We start from the raw sequence: 9,821 nt of genomic DNA on the forward strand, positions 1-9,821 counted from the left end.
CCATGCTTTGGGGACCCCACCCAGTTCACATCCAACAGCCAGCTGTCCAAAAGGGAGAGGGCCCGTGGCACACATGATACACCTTTTCTGGTTAAAATGCTGGTAGGTTCTACTCATGAACTACCAGTCTTACTGCTTCGTCGCCGTGTTTTCATATCCAGGTGCCCCCCTTGCTCTTTTAATTTCTGTAGAGCGTGAAAACCCCGAGGCAGGCTCTCGGAGGGCACTGCTAGGCCTGACTCCGTGTGGTGCCAGGAAAGTGGCTGCAGGAAGGGAGGCCTGTGGGTGAGACTTGCAGAAGGTGTGGGGGGGCGGGGTCCCAGCTGGTCAGGGCGCCCTCAGTTCCGCAGCGGCCGCCTAAGGGGAGAGGCCTGTGAAGGTTGTGGGGACCCAGGAAAGGGTTCGCAGCAGGGCAGGCTTGTACCTGGTGTGTCCTGGGGTGGAATGCAGGGCCACCTGCCCCTGAGCACGTACGAACACTGCTGCTTGGTGGCACCGTGCTTTCTCTGCAGGGTGGGCTGGAGCCCTGTGTCAAAGAGCTTGTGAATCCAGGTACATGGTACTCAAAGTGTAGTCAAAGGTGCAGGTAAGAAACAGGCCCCAAGACCTCCACAGTGATCGGAAGGAGGCGGAAGGGTCTCCCTGCACACGCGCGCATGTGCGTGCACACACACAGACGCAGACTAAAGCATGTCAGCAGGAGAGGAGGTGCTTATTCTGGGGGCTTTATCCGTGCCTCTCTGTGCTGGACACTCCTGGTCATGCCTTTTGTCATCGGCGCGGGCTCCTGAGGAGAGCCTGAGTGGGCTGAGCTCTCGACTCGACTGGGGACACATGATGCCTAACCATGTGTCCATTGAGCAAAACCACTGGTTTTGGGGAATCTTTAGCACAAAGACCACACCAATTTGTTATTACGGCTTCTTTTGGTTTGATCTTCCATTGGTTTGGCCATTCATTCATTCAGCAAATGCCCCCTGGGCCCTCGCTGTGTCCCAGGCATGGTGCCGGCTTCAGACAGAGAACAAGAAAGACGGACTCGACAGCGTGCACATGCACGGCCTGGGGCCGGGCCCAGCCTCAGCAAGTGGCAGTTGCGATCTTGTCACCGTCCGGGGGTCACAGGAGTAAGGGCTCTGACCCATCCCCACCCCCAATGCCTTGGGAGAAGCTGCTGAGAAGCCGCCCAGTAGGACCGAGCCCTGTTTCGCCTCTTCTACCAGAGACTGTCCCCCTTCGCTGCCTTTCCTGCGGCCCCATGCTCCCTGCCCCTTCCTCAGCCTCCTGCTGGCCTCTCCTAGGGGTGTCCACGGCTGCATGGCAGATCGGTTCCACAGCGACCTCACCGTTGGAGCCACCGCGATGAGCCCCTTTGTGTGTGCCTCAGGCAGGGTGGTGAGGGCTCTGCCGCCCGCCGAGGTCACGGTCACCGGTGGAGCTGCCTCTGGGGACATGGCTGCTTGCTAGGCTAGGGCTCCTGGATGCCACGCTTGTCCCTTCCTGGCCGCGTTGCGTGGCTCCAGTCATCAGAGACATCCTAATTGCCTGCACGATTGTCCCAAGATCCCTCCTGTCTCCCAGTAGGAAGACGGGAGAAGGTGTGTGCGTGGTTTCCTAATTAAGAACGTCGGCGTCCCTCAGGCTCGCAGGAAGTTGTTCTGTCACCACGGGAAACCCTCTTCACACCAGACATTCTTTAATTACGAAAAGGACAAGCTATTGATTTTACTGAGGGTGGAACTTAGTCACTCGCCCTCCGTGCCAAGTTCCAAATGTGTGTTCTCGCAGCACAGAAAATGCAAACTGGAAAACATTTGGTCTGTACTGTGGGGCTCTGTGAGCCACAGGCTTCGCTCCAGTGGAAAGGAGCCCGGAAGACAGCCCCTGGCAGGGGGAGCCGGAGGAGGGAGGGAGAGGACGCCGATCTGAGGCCCCTGCAGCCGCCTGAGCAGAGGGGGCGGGGGCACTTTTGACCCCTGGGTCTCTGCAGCTGGGTGTGACATGGCAGAGGCCCTGCGGCCTTACGAGGACCCCCGGGGCTGCCCTCTGCCCTGGGCAGTGCGGTGGGTTGGCAGACGGGAGGCCGTTCCGTCTCTGAGGCTGTGGGTGACATGAATGTGCGTCACAGGCACACATGCCTTGCCCTGCGGTGGGGGGTGGGGGGCAGCCCTGAGACCGCACGGCCAGTTCGCTGTGGCCCAGAGCCTGGGTTCCTCGTGCCTATGGGCAACGGCATGCCAGGGTCCTGGTCCCCCCCAAGGGTGCTGGCGAGTGCTCGGGCTGTCGAGACCCTCTGGCCTTTGGTCCAGAGCCCTCCGCCCTGCGGGCAGCTTCAGGCGCTTGAAAGCAAACGTGATTTCCCATGGGGGAGCTTCTTCCTTTCCCCCACCACCCCCAGCCCTCCATTAAAAACAGCAATAGCCAGCAACTTTTGTATTGATTTACTTTGCCAGATGGAGGGAGACAGGAGGCCGGGGGGCAGCCGCTCGGCTGTACCACAGCCCTCTGTCTGGCTCTGTCAGCTTCACACCCGGCAGGGAAGTGGTGGCCCCTCTTAGTCACTTGGCTGGGAGGGCCGTTCGTCGGCGCTCACGGCCTGGGGAGGCCGAATGTCCTCCAGCCACCAGGGCAGGGACTGTGCCTGCAGAGAGAGTGGGGACGCTGCCCTGCCCGCCGCTGTTTGCAGGGGGCAGCGATGAGCTTCACTGCCCTTGACCGGCTCCCAGGGAAACCGGGTGAGGGTGTACCGCGCTCCCAGGGTGGGTGCTCGGTGCCTTGGTATCAACCAAATACTGCTCCTACGCCAGGCGGGACTCTAGAGCCCAGAACATTCAGCACATGCCGTCATCCCGAGACCAGAAGAGAGACGAGCCTCGGCTGGCTCCTTCCTCCCCGGCCTTGCGAACGTCTTGGCCTCGCTGTGGCTGGCCGGCTGCCTCCCCATCCATCACGAGGCGGTGTTCGTTCTGTCTGATGAGTTAGCTGCGGAATCTCGAACGTTGGTGCTGGGCGCTGCCTTCTCCCTCCACCGAGCAACTAGAATTTATTGTGTTTTGTGCCAGCAGCATAGACCGGAATTATTTGCACTTCAGGCCCTGCCCCTCCTCAGGTGACCATGGACTGAACTAGTGAGAGAAGCGTGCAAAGCCTTTGGCGCACACGTTCTGGAACCCTGGATGGCCTGTTGACTAGAGGGGGGTGAGTAGCTGCAGTTGTTGGGGGTAATCCGGTGGAGGGCGGGCCTCAGGCCTGACCGGAGGATGAGCTCTAGAAAGCCATGGTGGATGGAACTGTCACAGCCACGTAGGACGAGGGGAGGCCTGTGGGTGCCACCCGGCATGCGCACAGCCCCAGGGGGGAGCGCCTCCTTAGGATTGGTGCTAGGTGCCCTGCTCGCCTCCTGAGGCCTGGCCCTGATCAGGACCCGACACCGCACCGCTCCGGCTTCCAGACTCTGACGTGCCGTGCAGATGTTCCCTCTCTCGTGCCCGCCCCTCATTCCTGAAGTTGATGAACTAGGGGGAGCATGTCTCGCGTGTCGGGCGAACGCATGGGGGTGATGGCCCCAATTCTGACTTCCCCTAATGTGATGGGAGGGAGGGGCACGTTCGCTCGTGTCTGTGGAAATCTGGAGGACACCCTGGCTGCTTGCGGTCTTGGTAAACCGGGCTCCAGCAGCCGCCGGTGTTGGGCTCACGGCTCACGGGAGCGACCAGGTCTCGGAACCTGAGCCAGACAGGGGAGATGCAGGGCACATCTGCCCTTCTCTTCTAGAGCTCGAGAAGCTCCTTGGGGAGGCGCCTAGCTCCAAGGCTGGAGTGAGGGGCTGGGACAGGAACGCACCCCTGAGCCTGGGCCCCTGGCAGGCTGGCACCAACGTGAGAGGGCACCTTCACTCCCGTGGCCCGGGGGCTGAGCCGCTGCGAGTCCAGGTGGGCTCCAGACTTGTTCTGGGAGGGCAGGCCCTTCCCATTCACCAGGGCGACATCGCAGGGTCACTGTGTCCCCCACTGCCTACTGCTGAGGCCACCGGTAAGAGCCCATCGTCTGGAAGGACCTGCAGCAGCGGTAGCGCCCAGGCTCAAATCGAGGACCTGCCGCTTACCAGCTGTCACTTGGGCAAGTCCCTCACCACGTCTGTGCCTCGCGTCCTCATCAGTAGAACGGAAATGGTAATGACTTTGGTGCTCCTCCTGGGTTGTCGTGTAGATTCGGACATGCTGGCGTGGTCCTGGCACGCGTCAGGACTCGGTGCAGGTGGCTCACTAAAAGCTGTTGCCCAGAGAACTTCCTCCTCGTCCCTAGCCCCAGGTTCATGCCTTGTGCACAGCCCGCGTGGGAGAAGGGGTGGGAAGGCTTTTGGCTCAGTCCCTGCAGGAGGTTTACCTGGGCAGTTGGAGGGACAAGTCACAGCCGTGTGGGTTAGCCCGGGACACTGTGGGTATCCTGGCCGGGAGGAAGGTGCCAGGTGGGAAATAGAGCCCATGGTAGGGGAGCAGCTCCTCTCCAACCCCGGACTCAGCCCCTCGACTGACTGTGTGTGACTTGAAGTTCTTTGTGCCCAGGGAAGGGAGAAGGGGTCCCTGCAGCTGCCTTGATGGGTCTTGTTGGCTTTTATTTTTTTTTACCTTTTAATTATGAAAAAGTTGAACTATACGCGAATGTAAAGAGAAGAAAGAACTCCTTGTAGTTAGCAACACAGGGCCAGTCTTGCTCACGCAAGTGTACCCCGGCCCACCTCACCCCGCGGGCCACTGGAAGCAAATCTCAGATCACATCATCGCCTCCGAGGATTTCAGTGTGTTTCTCAAAGAGAGAAGAGCTCTCTCTTCTTTGTTGCTGACTTATTCTTACCAGTGGACTAGACTCTGGACAGCTCCTTGCCCCGTAGAGACCTGGCCCAGGGGACCAGCCGTCTCCACAGCTACTGCAGAACCAATGGCCCAGCATCAGGCTCCTGCTTATAAATAGAGCGTTGCTCGGAGTTAGAAGGGCCCGGAAGGTCATCCAGATTGATGCCCACCCCAAAGGCATGTTACCTGGTGGCTTGTGGGGGCCACTGTATTGAGGCCTGAGGTTGGAGATGGCCTGCGTGCTCTCCCTGCTCCTTGTATCCACACAGACCCAGTAGATCAACTTCCCACTGCACAGATGAGGTGCCCGAGATGATCCTGCGACTCTGCCTTCTGCTCCTTCCCAGGGAGGCCGTTCCCGAGGTGGCTTGCTCTGCCCAATGGGCCTGGCTCAGCCACTTGCCTGACCCGCTGGGGAGGGCAGCAGCTGTTGCTGTTGGCAGGCAACCTGCAGACCGTGTACCTTGGTGCCCACTTGGCTACTCTTCCCACTGCGGAGCCTCCCTGGCACCTGGCCCTTGAGACCCCCTCACTCTGTTTGACCTTGTGGTGGGGCCGCGTCATTGTCACTTTCCCATGGACTGTATAATCTGCCTGTTCCCCTGCATCTTGCCGGCTAGACCATCAGCTTCCGAGACAGGTCCCAGCACCAGGCCCAGAGCGGTGTCCGGGAGGCGCTCAGTGCACCTGTCGGGAGTGAGTGCATCACGGCTCGGCCGCTGTAGAGAAAGTGCCAGGTGGAATTCAGGGAGTGTTTCCTCGGCCCTGCTGCCCCATGTGCCGGGACTTGGCTGGGAGGCATCGCCATGCTGAACCTTCTTTTTGACTTTCTGTGAACTGTGAGGAGGGGTGTTCGCCTCTGGTGGGTTTGACATGTAATGATGTACTGTAGAGTCCTCCCATTTACAGTGTCCGATCCAGCAGGTGTTAGTATGTTCACAGAGTTGTCCAACTATCACCACAGTCCATTTTAGGACATTTTCATCCCCCCAGAAGAAACCACGCACCCCTGAGTTGTCAGCCCGCCCCTAGCCCCTGGCACCACTAACCTGTGTTCTGTGGATGTGCTTACTCTAAATGGTATAAATGGACTCGTACGTGAGGTTGGGGGGGGGCTTCTTTCACTGACTTGTTGGGGACAGGTGAGAGGACTTTGGTACCCCACCCCCAGCACCCCTATAGGGTAGAATGTAAGTGAGTCTGTGAGCCTTACGATGGTAAGTGGCGAAGCCAGATTCAAACCAACCTGGCTGGTCCCCTGCCCTGGCTCCAGAGGGGAGGCTGGGCTGGTTTGGGGGCAGAATGAAGAGGCCTCTCCGGGAAGGGCATGCAGTGTGGTGGGGGGACCCAAGGCAGACCAGCCCGTTCCAGAGGGCAGGCGGCACTGGCCAGTGTCTAGGCATCTCCTAGAACTGTCAGGATCAGCATTTTTTTTTTAAGATATTATTTATTTGACAGAGACACAGCGAGAGAGGGAGCACAAGCAGGGGAAGTGGGAGAGGGAGAAGCAGGCTTCCTGCAGAGCAGGGAGCCCCATGCGGGGCTTGATCCCAGGACCCTGGGATCATGACCTGAGCCAAAGGCAAATGCTTAACCGGCTGAGCCACCCAGGCATCCTGGGGGCTCCTTGTCACTCACAGGTCCTCTGTCTAGGGTACCCCTGATGGAGGCTCCATTCGCTGCTCTCCCTGGACCCGTCCCTGCTCTTCTGAGCCCTGAGAGCGCTTGGCTGTGACCAGGCATTTGGGGCCCAAGTTCCTTGTGTGAATCCCATGTCTGCCGGTTTCCAGAAACACTCGTGGGCTGGAGACACAGAAGGGCCCCTCCCATCAGGCAGGACCTGGCTCCAGTGGGCTCTGCAGACGGCCTGGTGGCCATCAATCTCTATCCTGCTGCCTTGCCCAGGCCAGGCTCACGCTCTTGTTTTTGAGAAATTCTTTTCTTTCCAAGCCTTTTCCCTTCTTTCCCCTGTTCCAGGAATGGAAATTCCACCAGCTGGAGGGAGGCCCTGCTCCAGAATCCCCCAGCAGGGAGGGGCTGGGCCTTTTGAGCTGGGCGGACCCTCGGCACATGGCCTAGCCCATGCTCTCTGCTTCAGCCAGTTTCCCAGCCCCGGGACCCAAACACACTGCCCATGAGCTGGTCCTCGGTGAGGCAGGCGGGAAGCCTGGCTGCAGCCCCTCCTCCCCCTGAAGAGGGGCCCAGTCATGCAGCTCTTCTGAGCCCTGGCCTTTGGCTGCAGGTGGTTGGGAGCCGCGGGTCCCCTCAGCCACGCCAAGCACATTGCACAGAGGAGAGGGAGCAGAAGGCCCCACTGACCTAGCCTGGTGGACTTGACCTTGCATTCTTGGCCTCTTCGCTGTCCCCCGTTTGCTGCAGGGATGGATGGATAGAGGGCGGGGCCCTGCTGCTCGGAGTGGCCCCCAGGCCAGCAGCATCGCATCATCCAGATGCTTCTTAGAAATGGGTCTCAGGGGGCGCCTGGGTGGCTCAGTCGCTGAAGCGTCTGCCTTCGGCTCGGGTCATGGTCCCAGGGTCCTGGGATCGAGCCCCGCATCGGGCTCCCTGCTCGGCAGGAAGCCTGCTTCTCCCTCTCCCACTCCCCCTGCTTGTGTTCCCTCTCTCGCTGTGTCTCTGTCAAATAAATAAAATCTTTAAAAAAAAAAAAAAAAGAAAGAAAAGGGTCTCAGGACCTGGCCCCTGGAACCCCTGCACCAGAACCTGCGTCTATAAGACCCCCAGGTGACTTACATTGGAGAAGCTCTGCCTGGGTTGCACAGAAGCCGGCCCCGCGGAATGCAGCCTTGTGGTTGTGGGGTGCCTTCAGCAACAGGGACGAGCCCCTGGCCTCTTGCCCCCAGGAAGCTACCCCTAAGCACTGCCTGCTCTAACCGAGAGAACACTTTGTTTCCCCAGGCTGTTTCAGGTCAAATTGCATGGCCTCAAATTTCATTTTTAAAAAAGCCAGAGATGAAACCAGAGCAGCAGGAGGGCCTTCCTCAATAAAGCGTCTTGGGAAGCCACCAGCTTCCACGTGTGCTCCGAAGACTCTTCAAATACGAACCAGAACTGCTATAAGGAGCATGATCTTAGTTCTTTAAATACCCAAATGTTCCACTGGCTCCAAGCCACAAGGTTTTGACAGTTTACACCTGGTGACATTTAGCGAACAATTTCTGAGAAGGCTGAGGGGGAGGAAATATTTGGTTTAACCTGACATTACATCCTCTGGCTGATTGTTCTCTCTTTTGCCAATATACCATTTGCCTGTAAAACACTTGGGCCTAAAAATAGCTGCTGGGGCTTGGTGTCATTGTGGATGAAGGGCAACTGCCCCATTTCTTTGGCTTTCAGACACCCTCACGGTATCGCAAGGAAATGTCCCAGAGGAATCAACACAGCTCTTGGAACCTGAATTCCTGAGCAGGGCTGGCGAGAGAGAACTTCACAGTGGGATAGATGGGGCCTCAGGGAGTGGCCTCTGCCTGGCGTCACACCCCTTAGCGACCAGGCCAGCCCACTCTTTTTTAATTTAATTTAATTTTGAGAGACAGTGGGGGAGGGTGCGGAGGAGCAGAGGGAGCGAGAGAATCCTCGAGCAGACTGTGCTGAGGACGGAGCCCAACGTGGGGCTCGATCTCACGACCCTGAGATCATGACCTGAGCCGAAACCAAGAGTCAGATAGCTTAACCGACTGAGCCCCCCAGGCACCTTCAGACCAGGCCACTCTTAAAAGTGAAAGGAGGCGGGCGCCTGGGTGGCTCGGTTGGGCGACTGCCTTTGGCTCGGGTCATGATCCCTGGCGATCAAGTCCTTCACTGGGCTCCCTGCTCGGCGGGGAGTCTGCTTCTCTCTCTGACCCTCCCCCCTCTTGTGCTCGCTCTCTCTCTCTCTCTCTCTCTCTCTCTCTCTCGCAAATAAATAAAATCTTAAAAAAAAAAGTGAAAGGGGCACCGTTCACAATCCTGCCAGTTCGGCCAATTCCCTCTGGTCAGTAGGCTCTGCACCCCCCACCCCGTGTATGGGGATGTGGCTTCCTAGGTTGCTCAGAGGAAAGACGTGACAGAGAAGGGGTGAGCAGGACCCAAGGAGCCGCTTCCTGGTCATCTGCGCCATCCAGGGCTCCCTGCCCACAGAGCGGTCACTGTTGCTCCTGGTACAATAAAGTGGCCTTCCCAAGGGGACACAGCCAGCACAGCGCTTGTCCCCACTTCCCTTTGGGGCAGGGACTGTGAGCAACTGGCATTCCCTGGGAGTGGACCAAACGCAGCATCCCCAACAGGGACCCTCTTTTCCTTCCTCACACCTGGCCCTGTTTTAGGCCTTCCCTCCCACGTTTCATTTATCAACAGCATTTCCAGCTGCAGTTCATTATCAAATGGGCACTGGGCTTGGGGCTCCACCTGCTGTGAAGGGTGGCGTGGGGGTGCCCCTGACACTGGCATCCCTACAGGGCCAGCGCCTGGCACCCAGGCAGCCCCAGCTGGCCAATGGAACCCCGGGGGGGTCTTCTGGGCCCTCCTGGGGTAGGGCCTGGGCCTTGGCCCACAGTCAGGGTTCCGTGACCTCTCTAACCTGCCTGTCTCTGTGTGTGGTCCACAGCCCGAGACCGAGGACGAGAAGAAGCGCTTTGAGGAAGGCAAAGGGCGGTACCTGCAGATGAAGGCCAAACGGCAGGGCCGGACGGAGCCCCAGCCCTAGGGGCCGCCCCCGCGCTGGGCCTGGAGTGGCCCCAGTGTCTAGTCACTTAGAATTCACCCCCTTGGCCAAAAACCCAACCCACACTGAGAGCTGGTGTTGTGTGAAGTGTTCGTCTTGCAGTGTTAACCTGTGCTCTCCCGAAAACCTACACACCAAAGCTTTATTTCTATCACTCCAGTGTAAGCGCTCCCTAGGGAATACTTGCGTGCACACTGTACGGTGTGTAAAAAATCCAGCGTCACTAATAAAGCTGCTGTTTGGCTGGA

At 58.7% G+C, this 9,821-nt stretch overlaps 1 protein-coding gene across 10 annotated transcripts in view; it reads left to right on the plus strand.

The window, feature by feature from the left end:
- ACOT7 (acyl-CoA thioesterase 7) overlaps positions 1–9,821 on the plus strand; it is a 107,459-nt gene extending 97,638 nt beyond the window's left edge. For all 10 annotated transcript variants that reach the window (XM_025855861.2, XM_073903424.1, XM_025855870.2 and 7 more), the window contains exon 9: positions 9,457–9,821. In XM_025855861.2, the coding sequence (XP_025711646.1) occupies positions 9,457–9,555 (99 nt within the window). In that variant the 3' untranslated portion in view covers positions 9,556–9,821. The remainder of the gene's footprint in view (positions 1–9,456) is intronic.

This window comes from Callorhinus ursinus, unplaced genomic scaffold (genome assembly GCF_003265705.2).
Source record: "Callorhinus ursinus isolate GAN/ISIS: 27379988/994484 unplaced genomic scaffold, GSC_fseal_2.0 scaffold18, whole genome shotgun sequence".
NCBI classification, from domain to species: domain Eukaryota; kingdom Metazoa; phylum Chordata; class Mammalia; order Carnivora; family Otariidae; genus Callorhinus; species Callorhinus ursinus.